Raw genomic sequence first — 22,721 nt, forward strand, 5'->3', positions numbered from 1 at the left:
ATATCACCATTTCAGCAAGTTTCAGTTTATGCCAGCACTTTATTGAACCTTTGAAATCCTCAAAATTAAATTTATATTTTCAATTAATTTATATTACTCTTGTGGGAAATATTAATTAAGATGCTGGCTGTTTCTCCAGCATTATGAAGAACTCAACAGTAAAATGTAATACATGAAGTTGTAAAAAGTTTTGTATATTATATTACAAGTTAACTGTTTATGTACATATTTTGTTTTAAAGTTCTTCAGAACATAAAATATGAACAAATACATTATATTAAAATATGCACCTAATTTAATTAGACATAGGGCCAGTTTACAAATGGAGCGGTATTTAGTGACCACACTTGAGCACTACTACCGCCTAAAATAAACTTGTAAAACATGCAGGATAGTATGCATATTACAAGTTGAAAGTAAAAAGTTAGCATGGGAGCGAAACCCGACACATGCTAACCATAGGACTTCAGATATTGTGACCACGTTATCTTCCTCTCCACATAGACTACAATGGAGAGCGCAATAAAAAAAAAAAATACTAACACCTATCACTGGCATGTTATCCCAAAGTAAGTAATAAATATTTTACATTCGTATGTTATTCACATAGGATAAGATGCTATTTTTATTTACTTCTAAATATCGTTTGTTATATATGTTGTTTTTTGTAAAATATATATTTATACCTATATATCTATATGAATATATACACGTTGGAATATTTTTTAATTAATATGTATGTGATGTCCCGAATAGATCTCCGGTGAATAGTTCCTGGCGAACATAGCTTGTTCGCGTTCGCTGCGGCAGGCGAACATATGCAATGTTCGGTCCGCCCCCTATTCATCATCATTGAGTAAACTTTGACCCTGTACCTCACAGTCAGCAGACACATTCCAGCCAATCAGCAGCAGACCCTCCCACCTCCTGGACAGCATCCATTTTAGATTCATTAGGAAGCTGTATTCTTAGTGAGAGGAGGGAGCTAGGCTAGTGTATTCAGTGTCCACTACAATCCTGAAGGACTCATCTGATCTCTGCTGTAAGGACAGCACCCCAAAAAGCCCTTTTTAGGGCTAGAACATCAGTCTGCTTTTTTTTCCCCTATGTAATCTTATTGCAGTTGCCTGCCTGCCAGCGTGTGTGTCAGGCTCACAGCGTATACTGTGCCCACTTGCCCAGTGCCACCACTCATATCTGGTGTAACAGTAGTGTACATTTAAAAAAAAACAACACTTTTTTGACTGTGAAATAATAGCAGACAGTTGCCAGTACCCAAGATGGCCGCCAATAAGGCAGATGGGGAGGGTTAGAGAGCTGTTTTGGGGGGAATCAGGGAGGTTGGGGGCTAAGGGGGGATGCTACACCACAGCATATGTAAATATGCTAAAAAAAATTAAAAACCTTTTATTTTAGTACTGGCAGACTTTCTGCCAGTACTTAAGATGGCGGGGACAATTGTGGGGTGGGGGAGGGAAGGGAGCTGATTGGGAGGGATCAGGGGGTCTGATGTGTCAGGTGGGAGGCTGATCTCTACACTAAAGCTAAAATTAACCCTGCAAGCTCCCTACAAACTACCTAATTAACCCCTTCACTGCTAGTCATATTACACGTGTGATGCACAGCAGCATTTAGCGGCCTTCTAATTACCAGAAAGCAACGCCAAAGTCATATATGTCTGCTATTTCTGAACAAAGGGGATCCCAGAGAAGCATTTACAACCTTTTGTGCCATAATTGCACAAGCTGTTTGTAAATAATTTCAGTGAGAAACCTAAAATTGCGAAAAAATGTAAGTTTTTTTAAAATTTGATCGCATTTGGCGGTGAAATGGTGGCATTAAATATACAAAAATGGGCCTAGATCAATACTTTGGGTTGTCTACTACACTACACTTAAGCTAAAATTAACTCTACAAGCTCCCTACATGCTCCCTAATTAACCCCTTCACTGCTGGGCATAAAACACGTGTGGTGCGCAGTGGCATTTAGCAGCCTTCTAATTACCAAAAAGCAACACCAAAGCCATATAAGTCTGCTATTTCTGAACAAAGGGGATCCCAGAGAAGCATTTACAACCATTTGTGCCATAATTGCACAAGCTGTTTGTAAATAATTTCAGTGAGAAACCTAAAATTGTGAAAAAATTTAAGTTTTTTTTTAATTTGATCGCATTTGGCTGTGAAATGGTGGCATTAAATATACCAAAATGGGCCTAGATCATACTTTGGGTTGTCTACTACACTGCACTTAAGCTAAAATTAACTCTACAAGCTCCCTACATGCTCCCGAATTAACCCCTTCACTGCTGGGCATAAAACACGTGTGGTGCGCAGTGACATTTAGCAGCCTTCTAATTACCAAAAAGCAATGCCAAAGCCATATAAGTCTGCAATTTCTGAACAAAGGGGATCCCAGAGAAGCATTTACAACCATTTATGCCATAATTGCATACGTTGTTTGTAAATAATTTCTGTGAGAAACCTAAAGTTTGTGAAAAAGTGAACAATTTTTTTTTATTTGATCGCATTTGGCGGTGAAATGGTGGCATGAAATATACCAAAATGGGCCTAGATCAATACTTTGGGATGTCTTCTAAAAAAAAATATATACATGTCAAGGGATATTCAGGTATTCCTGACAGATATCAGGGTTCTAAGTAACTAGCGCTCATTTTGAAAAAAAGGTGGCTTTGAAATAGCCTAGTGCTTCTTGTATTTATTTCCCTATAACTTGCAAAAAAAGCAAAGAACATGTTAACATTGGGTATTTCTAAACTCAGGACAAAATTTAGAAACTATTTAGCATGGTTGTTTTTTGGTGGTTGTAGATGTGTAACAGATTTTGGGAGTCAAAGTTAGAAAAAGTGTGTTTTTTTCCATTTTTTCCTCATATTTTATAATATTTTTAATAATAAATTATAAGATATGATGAAAATAATGGTATCTTTAGAAATTCCATTTAGTGGCGAGAAAAACGGTATATAATATGTGTGGGTACAGTAAATGAGTAAGAGGAAAATTACAGCTAAACACAAACACCGCCGAAATGTAAAAATAGCCCTGGTCCTTAAGGGAAAGAAATTGAAAAATGGCCTTGGTCCTTAAGGGGTTAAAAAAAAAATTCAGGGCCTGCCAGGGCACAGTGTCACACCAGTGCAACTCATATCTGGTGTAACAGTAGTGTACATTAAAAAAAAACCTAGAAATTTGACTGTGAAATAATAGCAGTCAGTTTCCTTCACACGTGTGCGTTTCAAGGCCTGCCAGAGCACAGTGTCACACCAGTGCAACTCATATCTGTTGTAACAGTAGTGTACATTTAAAAAAAAAAAATACAATTTTGACTGTAATAGATTGAATAGCAGTTAGTTGTCTGCAAGCGTGTGTGTCAGGCCTACAGCGTCTACTCTGCCAACTTCTGCCAGTGCACAGTGCCACTCATATCTGTTGTCACAGTAGCTTGCACGCATAGTACCACTAATCGAAAAAAAAATGACAGTCAGAGGCAGGCCACCCCGCAGGGGCCGTCGTGGTCGTGGTGCTGTGATTCCCTTTGGCCCTAGAATAATGCCCATTGTTCAGAGGCCACGTACCCTGAACTCGAAAAGTTCTGAGGACATAGTTGACTGGCTAACACAGGACACCCAATCTTCTACAGCTTCCGCTCTGAACCTTGACGCACCATCCTCCTCCAGCTTAGCTTCGGGCACCTTTCAAGTTACCACTCGCCCGCCTGCCGCCACCACCAACACTAGCACCACAGCCGCTTCACTCAATCTGTCAGAGGAGTTATTTACACATCAGTTGGAAGAAATGAGTGATGCGCAACCATTATTGCCAGAGGATGTAGATAACAGGGATATGTCTCAATCAGACAGCATTACACACATGGACGTACGGTGTGATGATGATGATGTTGTACCCGCTGCTGCTTCCTTTGCTGAGTTGTCAGATACAAGTGAAGCAGTTGATGATGACGATGTGTCCGTGGAAGTCACGTGGGTGCCCGCTAGAAGAGAAGAAGAACAGGGGGAAAGTTCATATGGGGAGACAGAGAGGAGGAGGAAATGAGTTGGAAGCAGGGGGAGGTCATCGCAAGGAGCTAGTGGCACAGTCAGACAGCATGCATCGGCACCCGCATGCTGTTGCCACCACCAGAATGCCGTCATTGCAGAGCTCAGCAGTGTGGCATTTTTTTTGTGTGTCTGCCTCTGACAACAGCGATGCCATTTGCAACCTGTGCCAAAAGAAACTGAGTCGTGGGAAGTCCAACACCCACCTAGGTACAACTGCTTTGTGAAGGCACATGATCGCACATCACAAACGCCTATGGGATCAACACATGAGTACAAGCAGCACACAAACTCAAAGCCACCATCCTCCTCCTGGTCCAGCATCTTCAGCCACGTCAACCACTGCTGTCCTCCTTGCCCCCTCTCAACCTACTGCCACTCCGTCTCTCGCCTTGAGCAGTTCCTGCTCATCTGCCCACAGTCAGGTGTCTGTCAAGGACATGTTTGAGCGTAAGAAGCCAATGTCACAAAGTCACCCCCTTGCCCGGCATCTGACAGCTGGCTTGTCTGAACTTTTAGCCCGCCAGCTTTTACCATACAAGCTGGTGGAGTCTGAGGCGTTCCAAAAATTTGTAGCTATTGGGACACCGCAGTGGAAGGTACACGGCCAAAATTTCTTTGCACAAAAGGCAATCCCCAACCTGTACTCGATTGTGCAAAAAGAAGTAATGGCATGTCTGGCACACAGTGTTGGGACAAGGGTCCATCTGACCACTGATACCTGGTCTGCAAAGCATGGTCAGGGCAGGTATATCACCTACACTGCGCACTGTGAAGCGGGCGTAACCCTGATGTTTTAAAGCACGTTATTCCAAACAGTTTAGGAATGTTAGGTGATTTATGCCCTTTATGGATTAAAACCAGACTCTGCATCAACTATGTAATTTTCCATGGGAGTTTTGCCATGGATCCCCCTCCGGCATGCCACAGTCCAGGTGTTAGTCCCCTTGAAACAACTTTTCCATCACTATTGTGGCCAGAAAGAGTCCCTGTGGGTTTTAAAATTTGCCTGCCTATTGAAGTCTATGGTGGTTCGCCTGGTTCGCCCGTTCGTGAACATTTGCGGAAGTTCACGTTCGTCGTTCGCAAACGGAAAATTTTATGTTTGCGACATCACTATGTATATGCACACTTTTTTTAAAATAGTATATATGAGTGTAGCACTTTATTTTAATGTATTTATGTTGCGTTTGGTGCAGCTTTTAATTTATCCCTAACCCTTTTACGTGGGGTCTTCAGTCGTGCTAACCAGGCGCACACAAATTTAGTTTGTGTTCATGCGGTTTCGTTTACTTTCAAATTTTAGTATGAGCGCAAGTTAAAGCAGATGCAATATTGCAATATCAAGCCCACGCTAACGTGTTCACTTGTTGTCATACAATTGGACCCAAGGCAAGAATAGATGATAAAAAAAGGTATCTTAATGTGACCAGTTTTTTTTTAGCTCACTCTACACTTTTAAAGGGTGGTTCAAGTGCGCTATCAGCGCCCATATGGCAAGTGGTGAGTTAAATGTTGCTAACTAGCAAATTAAAATGTTGTGCTTTTAGAGACCTGACATAAATTGTTAACACTTGAAAATATGCATAACAAAACAAATGAGAAATATATTAAAATAAAGTATTCATATAAAATATACATATAAAATTAAAATAAAGTTTTAATAGTGAAAGAAAAAATATTTGGGATAGGGTATATAATATATATATGGCATATCATAAGAAGATTGACTGGAAGGGCTAAATGTGTATACAGGTATGTATGTGTGTTTTATATATGTTGTATGTATGTGTGTGTTTTATATATGTGCATTGTGCATGTATACATATGTATGTATGTGTGGTTTATATATGTGCATGTATACATATGTATGTGTGTGTGTGTTTTATGTATGTACAGGTATACATATGTATGTATGTGTGTTTTTTTAAATATTTGCATGTATACATATGTATGTATGTGTGTGTTTTATATATGTGCAGGTATACATATGTATGTATGTGTGTGTTTTATATATGTGCATGTACACATATGTATGTATGTGTGTGTTTTATATATGTGCATGTATACATATGTATGTATGTGTGTGTTTTATATATGTGCATGTATACATATGTATGTATGTGTGTGTTTTATATATGTGCATGTATACATATGTATGTATGTGTGTTTTATATATGTGCAGGTATACATATGTATGTATGTGTGTGTGTGTTTTATATATGTGCATGTATACATATGTATGTATGTGTGTGTTTTATATATGTGCAGGTATACATATGTATGTATCTGTGTGTTTTATATATGTGCAGGTATACATGTGTATGTAGGTGTGTTTTATGTATGTCCAGGTATACAAATGTATGTATGTGTGTGTTTTATATATATGCAGGTATACATGTGTATGTAGGTGTGTTTTATGTATGTCCAGGTATACAAATGTATGTATGTGTGTGTTTTATATATATGCAGGTATACATGTGTATGTAGGTGTGTTTTATGTATGTCCAGGTATACAAATGTATGTATGTGTGTGTTTTATATATATGCAGGTATACATGTGTATGTAGGTGTGTTTTATGTATGTGCAGGTATACATATGTATGTATGTGTGTGTTTTATATATATGTAGATATACATGTGTATGTAGGTGTGTTTTATGTATGTGCAGGTATACATATGTATGTATGTGTGTGTTTTATATATATGTAGATATACATGTGTATGTAGGTGTGTTTTATGTATGTGCAGGTATACATATGTATGTATGTGTGTGTTTTATATATATGTAGATATACATGTGTATGTAGGTGTGTTTTATGTATGTGCAGGTATACATGTGTATGTAGGTGTGTTTTATGTATGTGCAGGTATACATATGTATGTATGTGTGTGTTTTATATATATGTAGATATACATGTGTATGTAGGTGTGTTTTATGTATGTGCAGGTATACATGTGTATGTAGGTGTGTTTTATGTATGTGCAGGTATACATATGTATGTATGTGTGTGTTTTATATATATGTAGATATACATGTGTATGTAGGTGTGTTTTATATATGTGCAGGTATACATGTGTATGTAGGTGTGTTTTATATATGTGCAGGTACACATATGTATGTATGTGTGTGTTTTATATATGTGCAGGTATACATGTGTATGTATGTGTGTGTTTTATATATGTGCAGGTATACATGTGTATGTAGGTGTGTTTTATGTATGTGCAGGTATACATATGTATTTATGCCCTTTATGGATTAAAACCAGACTCTGCATCAACTATGTAATTTTCCATGGGAGTTTTGCCATGGATCCCCCTCCGGCATGCCACAGTCCAGGTGTTAGTCCCCTTGAAACAACTTTTCCATCACTATTGTGGCCAGAAAGAGTCCCTGTGGGTTTTAAAATTTGCCTGCCTATTGAAGTCTATGGTGGTTCGCCTGGTTCGCCCGTTCGTGAACATTTGCGGAAGTTCACGTTCGTCGTTCGCAAACGGAAAATTTTATGTTTGCGACATCACTATGTATATGCACACTTTTTTTAAAATAGTATATATGAGTGTAGCACTTTATTTTAATGTATTTATGTTGCGTTTGGTGCAGCTTTTAATTTATCCCTAACCCTTTTACGTGGGGTCTTCAGTCGTGCTAACCAGGCGCACACAAATTTAGTTTGTGTTCATGCGGTTTCGTTTACTTTCAAATTTTAGTATGAGCGCAAGTTAAAGCAGATGCAATATTGCAATATCAAGCCCACGCTAACGTGTTCACTTGTTGTCATACAATTGGACCCAAGGCAAGAATAGATGATAAAAAAAGGTATCTTAATGTGACCAGTTTTTTTTTAGCTCACTCTACACTTTTAAAGGGTGGTTCAAGTGCGCTATCAGCGCCCATATGGCAAGTGGTGAGTTAAATGTTGCTAACTAGCAAATTAAAATGTTGTGCTTTTAGAGACCTGACATAAATTGTTAACACTTGAAAATATGCATAACAAAACAAATGAGAAATATATTAAAATAAAGTATTCATATAAAATATACATATAAAATTAAAATAAAGTTTTAATAGTGAAAGAAAAAATATTTGGGATAGGGTATATAATATATATATGGCATATCATAAGAAGATTGACTGGAAGGGCTAAATGTGTATACAGGTATGTATGTGTGTTTTATATATGTTGTATGTATGTGTGTGTTTTATATATGTGCATTGTGCATGTATACATATGTATGTATGTGTGGTTTATATATGTGCATGTATACATATGTATGTGTGTGTGTGTTTTATGTATGTACAGGTATACATATGTATGTATGTGTGTTTTTTTAAATATTTGCATGTATACATATGTATGTATGTGTGTGTTTTATATATGTGCAGGTATACATATGTATGTATGTGTGTGTTTTATATATGTGCATGTACACATATGTATGTATGTGTGTGTTTTATATATGTGCATGTATACATATGTATGTATGTGTGTGTTTTATATATGTGCATGTATACATATGTATGTATGTGTGTGTTTTATATATGTGCATGTATACATATGTATGTATGTGTGTTTTATATATGTGCAGGTATACATATGTATGTATGTGTGTGTGTGTTTTATATATGTGCATGTATACATATGTATGTATGTGTGTGTTTTATATATGTGCAGGTATACATATGTATGTATCTGTGTGTTTTATATATGTGCAGGTATACATGTGTATGTAGGTGTGTTTTATGTATGTCCAGGTATACAAATGTATGTATGTGTGTGTTTTATATATATGCAGGTATACATGTGTATGTAGGTGTGTTTTATGTATGTCCAGGTATACAAATGTATGTATGTGTGTGTTTTATATATATGCAGGTATACATGTGTATGTAGGTGTGTTTTATGTATGTCCAGGTATACAAATGTATGTATGTGTGTGTTTTATATATATGCAGGTATACATGTGTATGTAGGTGTGTTTTATGTATGTGCAGGTATACATATGTATGTATGTGTGTGTTTTATATATATGTAGATATACATGTGTATGTAGGTGTGTTTTATGTATGTGCAGGTATACATATGTATGTATGTGTGTGTTTTATATATATGTAGATATACATGTGTATGTAGGTGTGTTTTATGTATGTGCAGGTATACATATGTATGTATGTGTGTGTTTTATATATATGTAGATATACATGTGTATGTAGGTGTGTTTTATGTATGTGCAGGTATACATGTGTATGTAGGTGTGTTTTATGTATGTGCAGGTATACATATGTATGTATGTGTGTGTTTTATATATATGTAGATATACATGTGTATGTAGGTGTGTTTTATGTATGTGCAGGTATACATGTGTATGTAGGTGTGTTTTATGTATGTGCAGGTATACATATGTATGTATGTGTGTGTTTTATATATATGTAGATATACATGTGTATGTAGGTGTGTTTTATATATGTGCAGGTATACATGTGTATGTAGGTGTGTTTTATATATGTGCAGGTACACATATGTATGTATGTGTGTGTTTTATATATGTGCAGGTATACATGTGTATGTATGTGTGTGTTTTATATATGTGCAGGTATACATGTGTATGTAGGTGTGTTTTATGTATGTGCAGGTATACATATGTATGTATGTGTGTGTTTTATATATGTGCAGGTATACATGTGTATGTATGTGTGTGTTTTATATATGTGCAGGTATACATGTGTATGTAGGTGTGTTTTATGTATGTGCAGGTATACATGTGTATGTATGTGTGTGTTTTATATATGTGCAGGTATACATGTGTATGTATATGTGTGTTTTATATATGTGCAGGTATACATGTGTATGTATGTGTGTGTTTTATATATGTGCAGGTATACATGTGTATGTATGTGTGTGTTTTATATATGTGCAGGTATACATGTGTATGTAGGTGTGTTTTATATATGTGCAGGTATACATATGTATGTATGTGTGTGTTTTATATATGTGCAGGTATACATGTGTATGTATGTGTGTGTTTTATATATGTGCAGGTATACATGTGTATGTATGTGTGTGTTTTATATATGTGCAGGTATACATGTGTATGTATGTGTGTGTTTTATGTATGTGCAGGTATACATATGTATGTATGTGTGAAGTATTTTTAACTTATAATTCAATACAAAATCATAGTATAAAACTAAATAAAGAACTCCACTACTTGAGCAGAGGTTTAGCGCACCTTCAGCTCAGAGCTTGAGCGATAGCTGACATGAGCTTATTAGCAAGCCTACATAGAGGTCTACTATGTGAGGGGCGTATTGCACCCGTGCTATTCAACGTACTGATGTTAGAAGATCTTAGACATTGGGCTCCATTTATGAAGCAGTGAATGCAGCTTCACAGTCTCATCATTTCAGGCTCACAGTGAGCAGGGGGCAGCATTGCACAAGCATTCCCCTAGAAACGCCTATGCAATGATAAATGCTGACAGCGTATGCTGTCAGAATTTAGCAATGTCGAGCGGACATGATTCTCTATAGCGAATCATGTCCGCTCGACATATGATAAATCTACCCCATTGGCTCAAGTACTAAAATATTACTTTCAACTTGTACTATGAGTTAATAAATACAATTGCTATTAATTGCACTCGAGCAATATTAGGGCATAATATCAATAATATTTTTGCACTACACTTGTAATCTAGGTCATTGTTTTAAAGGGACAGTCAACACCAGAATTTGTTGTTTTAAAAGATAGATAATCCCTTAATTACTAATTCCCCAGTTTTGCATAACCAACACAGTTATAATTATACACATTTTACCTCTGTCATTACCTTGTATCCAAGCCTCAGCAGACTGCCCCCTTATTTCAGTTCTTTTGACAGACATGTATTTAGCCAATCAGAGCTGACTCCATGGTAAATTCACGTGCATGAGCTCAATGTCATCTATATAAAACACGTGAACTACAAACTATAAATGCAAAAGGCTTAAATATCCCTTCAAAAAGATCCCAGGCTATACATGATTTTAATAAATATAAATCGGACCTGATCTTTCTACAGGAAACACATTTCCTGAAAGGAAAAGAACCACGCACATTTACATATAAATTTGGCACTCCCTTTTACGCCTCTCACCCCAAATCTAAAAAACATGGAGTTGCTATATTGATTCGGAAAAACATCCCGTTTACTACAATTAAAACCATTAGAGACAAAATGGGCAAATATATTATACTGGTAGGCCTGCTTTATGGCCGGCCGGTTACATTGGTTTCCATCTATACCCCCAATGTTAAACAAGCTCATTTTTTCAAAACTGTATCTAACCTTATCCTAGAACACCAAAAAGGAACGCTTATACTCTGCGGAAATCTCAATATGCCCCTTGACCCATTATTAGATTGCTCCTCTAAAAATACCTCAGTCCCTTATCCCAAATAACTCGCATACAGAAATGTCTGAGATCATTAACAGCAAAAGACCTATGGAGAAACCATCATCCTTTTAGAGAGGATTACACATTTTTTTCTTATCCACATAAACAATACTCCAGAATTGATTATATTTTTACTGACGTGACAGTACTTTCACTTTTTACCTCTACCAGCATTACTCCCATAACATGGTCAGATCATGCGTCGGTTCTTGGAACCCTCACATGGCCATCTAAACCCATACATGATTACATATGGAAGCTAGATGACCTACTTTTAGCCGACCCCTCTGTTGCCCATCAAATATCTGAATTAATTCTAAATTATTTTACAAGTAACAACACTCCAGACGTGTCTACACTTCATATATGGGAAGCACATAAATGTGTAGTTCGGGGTGAACTAATAGCTATTAAAGCCTCAATTAATAAACAAAGAAGATTATTTCTAACAAACCAACTGGCTGTAATAGAAAACTTAGAAGCACGACATAAACTCAATCCTGATAGTCAGTCACTAATTACTGAACTTCAAACTGAAAAGCATAAATTAGCATCCTACTTAAATAAGGAACATAAAAGGCAAGCTCTTAGGTTACAGCAATTGAATTATGAAGGGCGAAACAAAGCAGGCCGATCTCTAGCACGACTTCTAAGAATTAAACAAAAGAAAAATTTTATTCTTAATATTAACGATGATAACAACAAAACTCACTCATCCACTAAATCCATCTCCCGTACTTTTAGAACATACTTTCAAAACCTCTATAATCTTCATCCCGACTCATCACTTAACACACCCTCACAGGATAGAAAACTAGCTGACATTAATGCATACCTATCTGGTCTTAACTTACCCTGTCTGTCAACCAACCAACAAGCACAACTTGAAGACCCCATATCAGCTGAGGAAATTAAATTAGCTATCAAGGATCTTCCAAATGGGAAGTCTCCGGGTCCGGATGGCTTTAACAACCGATATTATAAGGCATTCCAAGAGGAATTAATCCCCCAACTTGTTTCTTTATTTAACTATATCGATGACTCTAAACAATTTTCCCCCAATTCCCTTGAGGCCCACATCACCTTGCTACCTAAACCCCAAAAACCCCTTACCCATCCGTCGCATTTTCGTCCGATCTCATTAATAAATTCAGATGTGAAGATTTATGCAAAAATAATCGCAAATAGATTAAATTCAATTCTACCAGACCTAATCCATCAGGACCAAGTGGGCTTCGTCCCCAGAAGGGAGGCAAAAGACAACACGGTCAGGGCCCTCCACCTACTCCAATACATGCAGGATGGTAAGATCCCAGGTATATTTTTATCTATAGATGCGGAGAAGGCCTTCGACCGTGTTGGCTGGGACTTTCTAAGAGCTACCCTTCTCAAACTGGGTCTAGGCCCAAAAATTATTAATAGGATTTTTTCTCTATACTCCCATCCAAACGCTAAGTTGCTAATTAATGGTACACTTTCCAAATCATTTACAATTACTAATGGCACCCGTCAAGGTTGCCCTTTATCCCCCCTATTATTTGCATGCTTCATAGAAACATTGGCAACAAAAATTAGACAGAACCCTTTAATTAGTGGTGTTCGGGTTGATACCCAAAAATACGTCATGTCCCTATTTGTGGACAACATTTTGTTTTCCATCACGGACCCGGAGACTTCGCTCCCCAACTTATTGCAGGAATTTCAAACCTTTCAGACCCTGTCCAATTTTGCTATAAATACCTCAAAGTCCGAAGTTTTGGGTATTAATTTAGACATCCCCACTACAGAAAGAGTCAAAGTCCTAACCCCCTTTACTTGGCAACCCCTATCCCTAAAATACCTAGGAATTGAATTGACCACCTCTATGGAACAGACCTTTAAATTAAACTATTTACCAATTCAAAAATCTATAATAAGAGACCTCTCCTCCTGGCTCTCCAAGAAATTGTCTTGGATGGGCAGGATAAACGTCCTAAAAATGAATATTTTCCCCAGACTTTTATATATCCTACAAACTTTACAAATTCCACTCCCTAAAATTTATATTTCCAATATCCAGAAGGCCTTTGGTGACTTTGTATGGCGCAAACGTCCCCCCAGGATAAATAGTACAACTATGCAAACTCCTAAACTCCAAGGAGGATTAGGCATTCCTAACCTAACCAAATACCGCCAGGCCATACACTTACAGAGAATTGTAGATTGGTGCATTCATTACGAACATAAAAGATGGGTTCAGTTGGAACACTCCCTGTCCGGAACAGAGCATCTGGGCAGGATGTGCTGGAGACTGGATCACTCAAAATCTAATTTAGCCCCTAACTCGCCGATTATAGCAGAAACTTTTAGAGTATGGAATACTATCCTAATAACACAACCTTTCATCTCATCTAGACCTTCTCCGTTAACCTCAATTTTAGACAATGGAGAGATAGTTTTGGGGATACAACTCCCCGGAGCAACCCCAAACTCATATTATAGAGATATCCCACTATACTTTTTAACGTCGAATGAAAAACTACTATCCCAATCAGACTTAATATCCAAGGGATACAATATTTTCCAAAATTGGTATGTCTATGCCCGAATACATCACTTTGTTACGACTCATAAACATACTAACAATATGGTCAGACCTTTAACCAATTTTGAACGCCTATGCGTTAGAACCCCTCCTATATCCCATACGTTGTCATCGATATACCAAATACTGACATACAACCTCCCTGGTTTTATATCCCCCTTTTTGGAAAGATGGGAAGAGGAGCTGGGGATAACGATACTACCACACACAAGCACTTTGATCTTTCAAAATGTTACAAAAACATTGATCTCACTCTCCATGCAAGAGATTAATTTAAAAATAATACATAGATGGCACCTCTCCCCAGTTAAAGGGACAGTCTAGTCAAAAAAAAACTTTCATGATTCAGATAGGGCATGTAATTTTAAACAATTTTCCAATTTACTTTTATCACCAATTTTTCTTTGTTCTCTTGGTAGTCTTAGTTGAAAGCTTAATTTAGGAGGTTCATATGCTAATTTCTTAGACCTTGAATGCATTTTAACAGGTTTTTCACCACTAGAGGGTGTTAGTTCATGTTTTTCATATAGATAACACTGTGCTCGTGCACGTGAAGTTACCTGGGAGCCATCACTGATTGGCTAAACTGCAAGTCTGTCAAAAGAACAAATAAAGGGGCAGTCTGCAGAGGCTTAGATACAAGATAATCACAGAGGTGAAAAATATATAAATATAACTGTGTTGGTTATGCAAAACTAGGGAATGGGTAAACAAGGGATTATCTATCTTTTAAAACAATAACAATTCTGGTGTAGATTGTCCCTTTAAACTAAATCAACTATACCGTAAAAAATCTAAATGCTGTTGGAGATGTGGCCATGGGCACGGAAATTTAGCTCACATGTGGTGGTGGTGTAACGTAGTCCAAAATTATTGGAGACAAATTATTGGAGAGATAGAAAAAATACTTGAGACCCAGTTTCCTCTAGACCCTACAATATGGATGTTGCGTAAACCTCCCAAAATTAAACTTAAATATGAACTAAAACTTTTCTATATAATGACTAACAGCGCGAGATACTTATTAGCCAAAAACTGGAAAAATACAGAGGTTCCTCCTACCTTACAACTCTGGATTACCAGAGTTACCGAATTCCTTGAACTGGAAGAATATTATTATATTAAATTTGCCAAAATGGATGTCTACGCAGAAATGACCTCCCTCTGGGAGCAATACCTTAAGAAGTAAATTATGGTCCTTTTCTTTAGAATACCATATACCAAACTTAATTCAATAAATCCTCTTGCAATATTCTCTCCATAATAGGGTGTATACACAATTTTTATATAGAACTTTTTGGAATAATTAGTCCGTGAACCCCACAAATGAGAAAGGTCAACAGGCTCACCTCTTCTTGTCCCTCCCCTTCCTCTTTTTCTTTCCTATCTCTCCTTTCTTCTAAAATTACTTTCTCGTTTAAGCTAGATTTTGGTTTATGATATCTGAATATATACCGTAATAAATAAAACTCAACTGACTATGTATAATATTTTCGGAAGCTGCGACTTCCACCATGTAATTTTGGTTGAATTTAATAAATATTGGTTGAAAAAAAAAACAAAAAAAAACACGTGAACTAATGCCCTCTAGTGGTGAAAAACTATCAAAATGCACTTAGATTAGAGGCGGCCTTCAAGGTCTAAGAAATTAGCATATGAACCTCCTAGGTTTAGCTTTCAACTAAGAATACCAAGAGAACAAAGCAACATTGGTGATAAAAGTAAATTGGAAAGTTGTTTAAAATTACATGCCCTATTTGAATCATGAATCATTTTTTACATAATTACATTTTTATGTATCAATTTTACAGCCTCTAAATTGGCTCCTTTCCTTTATTTTTATCAGCATAACAAATTGGAAGCCTCATAACAGGATCATGTTCTTGAATGGGAACTTGTTCTCACGCCTATATCATTGCTCGTTGCCTGCATAGCTCCAATAAAATCATTTTATTGGCAGGGACCAATGTTGCAGGGCAGGGTATTGGCTGTAGTTAAGAAGTTTAAAAACTCCTCTGATTTGCAAAGTAGGAAATCAAATAAAGGTAAATAAAGTTATTTCACATAATAGCAATAATTTTGTATTTGCATTTCTTTTTTATTAAAGGGTTATAAAAGATACATTTGAAACTGAGAAGCCAAACACTTTTTAGAACACATGAAGGGGCATTTGTATATACAGTAGATGATGTTGAATAATACAAAAAGCTAAGAGCCTTAGTAATATTTTAAGAGATGTTATTTCCTGGTTCTCAGGATGTGTAAGGCTCTGTAATGTAAACATCTGATATCATGATCTTGATAAGGTTGTGTGTGCACTCATTCTGCAGTAAAAAAATAGGGATAATGTGATTTAAACTAAAATTATGGTCACAAGGTGTCTGAGTGTCATTTTCTTTTACAATTGACACATATACCAAGTAAATGTGAACCAAGTAACACTGGCAGAGGAAGCAGAAGGCTTCAGGGCACAGGAACATTGAAAGCAAAACAGGTCACCTTTAACATTGTGATGAAACTGGTAAGGTTGAATCTGCAGCAAATATATTATCTTGCACAGGTCAGTATTGTGCAGAGAATATGGCTTGCTGACCATAAATTGATAGACAGAAAGACACCAACATAGATAAACAGACTGCACAAACTATTGGTTTATAAAATAAAGTAATTGGGGCTATCCTACTACAAGATGTTTCACAGACACCTTTAATTGCAAGGACAAATTTATTTTGTGTGTACACATGTATTTATTTTGCAAACCTCATCCAGCTATCTCTGGAAGAACTAAAAGGAATTCTAATCATAGAGAACCAGGAAGCTGGAAGGACATGATTCTTCCCTGCTTGGGGGTCAATCCGATAAAAATCGTCGCCCGCAAAAGTCGGCGACGCCAATATTTGCGCGGGTTTGGTATCCTATATACGGCGTAACCTAGAAGTTACGCGCGTATATTTCTGCCGTCGCCCGTAGTTTTTTGGGCCATAGGCAGGTATACCAAACCCGCGCAGTTTGGTATCCAATATACAGCGTAAGGACTTACGTGGCGAAAATGGAGAAATCTTACTCCATTTTCACCTCGCCACAAAAATCAGCCGTAAGAAGCCTTACGCTGACTATTGGAGCCCCGTAACTCCCTAAACTGGCTGCTAAATAAACCTAACACCTAACGCATGCGCAATGTCCATCTCCCTGTCAACCGCGATCTGCTAAATAAAACCTAACACATGCGCAATGTCTATCTCCCTGTCAACCGCGATCCCCCGCCGCAATCCCTAATAAAGTATTTAACCCCTAAACCGCCGCCATCTACATAAACTAACCCCCTACTGTGAGCCCCTAAAACCGCTACCATCTAACTGATCTATCCCCTAATGTGAACCCCTAAAACCGCCACCATCTAACTGATCTATCCCCTAATGTGAACCCCTTACACCGCCGCCATCTATATTAAAATTATTAACCCCTAATTTAATCTACCTACCCCGCCGCCAGCTATATTATCTATATTAACCCTAAGTATATTATAGTTAATATAGTTATTACATTATATATATTAACTATATTAACCCTAATTATATTAGGGTTAATATAGTTACTATAGTATTTATATAAACTATATTAACTCTATCTAACCCTAACACCCCTAACTAAATTCTTATTAAATAAATCTAATTCATTTTATAAACTAAAATATTCCTATTTAAATCTAAATACTTACCTATAAAATAAACTCTAAGATAGCTACAATGTAATTAATAATTACATTGTAGCTATGTTAGGGTTTATATTTATTTTACAGGTAAATTGTTAATTATTTTAACTAGGTATAATAGCTATTAAATATTAAATTCAAGTTCAATCCGATTGGCTGAACCAATTATTAGTTAATAATTTTAAAATAGATAGCGGCGGGGTAGGGGCTCACTTTAGGGGGTTATAGATTTAATATAGCTGGCGGAGGTTTAGGGGTTAATAACTTTATTAGGTTGCGGCAGGGTTTGGGAGCAGCGGTTTAGGGGTTAATACATATTTTATTGTTAGGATAGTGAGGGGGGATAGCGGATAGAGGGTTAGACGTGTCGGGCTATGTTAGTGAGGCATGTTAGACAGTGCGGGTGATTTAGACTTTAGTCACTAGTCAGGTTTTGTAGGCGCCGGCAGTTTCTAACGTGCCGTAAGTCACTGGCGATGCCAGAAATTTGTACTTGCGCAGATTTCTGGACATCGCTGGTTTGTCAGACTTACGGCACTTTAGCATCTGACTGCGCCGTATATGGGATAGCTCGAGTTGCGAGCTGAAACTGCGGGCGACGCGGGTTCCCTCACTTGCGCCGCAAACTACGATCTATATCGGATCGCGCCCCTGATGAGCAAATTTTTTTTGTGGTGAAACATTTAACTTTTTTAAAACAACTTTAAAATAACTAAATTAGACACACATAAACAACTGTTGTTTAAAGTCAAGATCCAGGGTGTCCATAGTTTGTTTTTAACTCAGATGGTGCATAGCCAGCTTGGCTTCAGTTCCTCACACCTTCCTTCCTCCCCTCTCCTTCCTTTCCAGGGCTGGCTGAGACCTCTGGGTCTGGTTCCAGACTGCTCTTCTTTCACAGTCTAATCAGTTTAAGGTGCATTAGTTCTATTTCTGCTGAGGGGAGCTAAATAACCACAGAGCAAGTCACACAGAAATGTAAACAACATGTGTTCCACACAGTGCGCGGTGATCACACAGCAGGACCACTGACAGGCTTGCCTTTAGTGTATTTTATGTGTTACTGCCCATTACTAGAGGATCTCACTATCCCTCTAACCAGACTGTTCTCCAGCTCCTCCCACCAGCAGCTGCAGTGTTTGCTAAAGTGTTTATGTTTTCTGTCCAGGGGAAACTTAGTTCCACCTGCAAAAATAGTGCAAGAACTCCATTCCCATGTGTTCCTGCTGGACTTGACCCCTGGTTATAGTGGTACACATCTAAACTATAAGCAGTTTACCAGCTACTGATTTAAATAATATATACATTCACTCATAAGGGGGGCCTGAAAAATGTATTGTACTATTTTTTCTAAGAATGTTAAAATATTTTATGCATTACATATCCTAAATATTAAGAGTTTAGCAGCTATTGATTTACAAAATATATTCATATGTATTCATGAAGTGAGTCTAGAAAATGTTTTTTTTTTATGTTGAGAAGCAAATTGTTCTTATTCACATAAGAATATACCATGATGAGTGCAATTAAATATATACTTTTCAAATCTATCAAGAACTGCAAATAGGTCAGGGTAGAACTGATTTTATTCCAGTGTTGCAACTTTTATACAAAAAAAATGTTCAGATCCTAATTGATCTATTTATTGAGCACAGTTAATATTTTAATACAGAGGGGCCGAATTATCAAGCTCTCCACAACTGGTCCACTGCCTCTGAGGCTGCGGTCTGCAATCCACTCGATCCTATGCGATCAGGCTGATTCACACCCCCTGCTAGTGGCCGATTGGCCGTGAATCTGCAGGGGGCAGCATTGCCTAAGTAGTTCTGGTGAACTGCTTGTGCAATGTTAAAGGGACACTGAACCCAAATGTTTTATTTCATGATTCAGATAGAGCATTCAAATTTAAGCAACTTTCTAATTTACTCCTATTATCAATTTTTCTTCGTTCTCTTGCTTCCTTTATTTGAAAAAGAAGGCATCTAAGCTATTTTTTTGGTTTAGGACCATGGAAAGCATTCTTGCATTTCAATTAAGAAAATTTGATAATAGAAGTAAATTAGAGTAAATTAGAAAGTTGCTTAAAATTGCATGCTCTATCTGAATCATAAAAAGAAAAAATTTGGGTTCAGTGTCCCTTTAAATTCAGACAGCGGATGCTGTTGGCATTCAGTGATGTCTTTTGGACATTATACGCTACAACGTATCTTGTCGGACAGACATTAATAAATTGGCCCCAGATGGTGTTATTTCAATGTACATATAATTTCCAATGTATATGTATATACACACATCATTTTCTTACACATGCGTGTAGCTATTTCATTTCCTACAAGCAGAACCTGCACAGGTACAATCTGAAATGCCATACTTTAGCCGTTTTAATCTTAAAAGGACAGTAAAGCCAAAATTAAAAGTTCATGTGATTTTAAAGAACTTTTTAATTTACTTCTATTATCAAATTTGCTTTGTAGTCTTGATTTCCTTTGTTGAAGACTCAATTTAGGTAGGCTGATAGAAGCACAGGAGTGTACGTGTCATTAGCAGTCTATGGTAGCAGTGTTTGCTGACAGATGGCTAGAAACATGTGCACACTCCTGAGCTCACCTAGGATTACTCTTTAACAAAGGATACCAAGAGAACAAAGCAAAATTGATAACATAAGTAAATTGGAAAGTTCTTTAAAATGTCATGCCCTATCCAATCCATTTACTGTCTCTTTAACTAACAAGACTCTCCCTATACACCACCAATCTATACTATAATTGTGTCTGTAATGTCCGTCGCCTTCGGCAGTTGCGCACGCAGTTGCACACGCAAAATAGAGGGGAGGAGAGAGAGCAAAATAGAGGGGGATGAGAGAGCAAAAGAGAGGGGGAGAGAGCAAAAGAGAGGAGGGAGAGAGAGCAAATGAGAGGGGCGAGAAAGAGCAAACAAGAGGGGAGAGAGAGAGCAAATGAGAGGGGGGAGGGAGAGCAAAAGAGAGGGGGGAGGGAGAGCAAAAGAGAGGGGGAGAAATCAAAAGAGAGGGGGGAGAGGGAGAGCAAAAGAGAGGGGAGAGAGAGCAAAAGAGAGGGGGAGAGAGAGCAAAAGAGAGGGGACAGAGCAAAAGAGAGGGGGGAGAGAGCAAAAGAGAGGGGGAAAGAGAGCACAGAAGAGAGAGGGAGAGCGAGAGCAAAAGAGAGGGGGAGAGAGAGCAAAAGAGAGGGGGAGAGAGCAAATGAGAGCTGGAGAGAGAGCAAAAGAGAGGGGAGAGAGAGCAAAAGAGAGGGGAGAGAGAGCAAAAAAGAGGGGAGAGAGAGAACAAAAAAGAAGGGGGAGAGAGCAAAAGAGAGGGGAGAGGGAGAGCAAAAGAGAGGGGGGGGAGAGAGAGCAAAAGAGATGGGGGAGAGAGCAAAAGAGGGGGGAGAGAGAGCAAAAGAGAGGGGAGAGAGAGAGCAAAAGAAAGGGGGGAGAGAGAGCAAAAGGGGTGGTGAAAAAATGTACCTGGATGCAGCGTAAGCTGCATCTAGGTGGATCCCAAAAATGACAAGGTTGTGAAAGAATCCACCTTACGCTGCATCCAGGTGGATTCAGAAAATGGCAGGGTAGTTTTGTCACCACAATAGACCGCCCTTCTGAAAATGGCAGGGTGGTTCCGTTACCACAAAATACTGCCCTCTGGGAAGGCTTTTCCACTTATTTATATAAAAGAAGAGTTACAAAATAGGTTGTTTCTACATCTGTAGCTTAAACATAAATTAGACTGCCCTTTGGGCAGGCTTATCGACTAGTACTAAAATAATGATAATTTAGGTAGAGACTTTTTATTTGCGTATATTTTCACTTGACACTCAAGTAAACTTATTAGTTATTTTTAAACTTATTGCAATAACATTGTACTTTTTTTTTTTTTAAACGACAGGCAGGTCAGCAACGCTGGTGGGAACAAGAAATTTCAGTCACTGGGCCAATTAAAAAAGGAGAACTAATCAGCAACAATCTTACTGAACTTGTGAAGCCTGAGCCTTATGAAATCCGTCTAACGCCTATCAACAGATTTGGTGAAGGAGATTCAGCTATTCGTATAATTAAATATAGTGGTGAGTCAATATAGATATACCAAAGATTCAAGCCACAGTACAATGTTGAATACAGAAGATTTAGTGAGTAAGATGAATATTGCAAATAAATGGCTAACAATTATGGATTTTCAGTTTATAATATAGATATTTAAAGGGACAGTTTAGTTAAAATTAAACTTTTATGATTTAGATAGGGCATGCAATTTTAAACAACTTTCCAATGTACTTTTATTGTCAAATTTGCTTTGTTGTTGAAAGCTAAACCTAGGTAGGCTCATATGCTAAATAATAAGACCTTAAAGGCAGCCTCTTACCTCAGTGCATTTTGACCATTTTCACAGTTAGACACTGCTAGGTCATGTGTGCCATAACATTTAATTTATGAGTCAGCACTGATTGGCTAAAATGCATGCCTGTAAATAGCACTGAGAAAAGGAGGCAGTCTACAGAAGCTTACATACATGGTAATCCCAGAGGTAAAAAGTATATTAATATAACAGTGTTGGTTATGCAAAATTGGGAAATGGGTAATAAAGGTATTATCTATCTTTTTAAACAATAAACATTTTCAAGTAGACTGTCCCTTTAAATATTAAAAAAAAAGTATAAAAGGGAGATATATGCCTAGATCCTATGTCAAGGTAATAGTAACAGAGCTGAATCAGAATTGCTGCTATCAGGCGTTAAGGGTCTGTAATCACACGGGCATCATTCAGTTCTCAAGCATTGCAAACTGAAACATAAATGGCGATACTATGCTATGTCCATTATTATTAAAGGGACATGAATGCCAAATATACACTTTCAAGATTCAGAGCATGTAATTTTAAAAGACTTTAAAAAACTTACT

General features: G+C 37.4%; 1 protein-coding gene across 1 annotated transcript in view; it reads left to right on the plus strand.

Moving 5' to 3' along the window:
• The window catches only part of MDGA2 (MAM domain containing glycosylphosphatidylinositol anchor 2), a 1,262,343-nt gene that overhangs the window by 1,097,214 nt on the left and 142,408 nt on the right, over positions 1-22,721 (plus strand). Inside the window, exon 11 of the mRNA XM_053697669.1 lies at positions 21,712-21,889. Coding sequence (XP_053553644.1) covers positions 21,712-21,889 — 178 coding nt within the window. The remainder of the gene's footprint in view (positions 1-21,711; positions 21,890-22,721) is intronic.

This window comes from Bombina bombina, chromosome 1, assembly GCF_027579735.1.
Source record: "Bombina bombina isolate aBomBom1 chromosome 1, aBomBom1.pri, whole genome shotgun sequence".
NCBI lineage: Eukaryota > Metazoa > Chordata > Amphibia > Anura > Bombinatoridae > Bombina > Bombina bombina.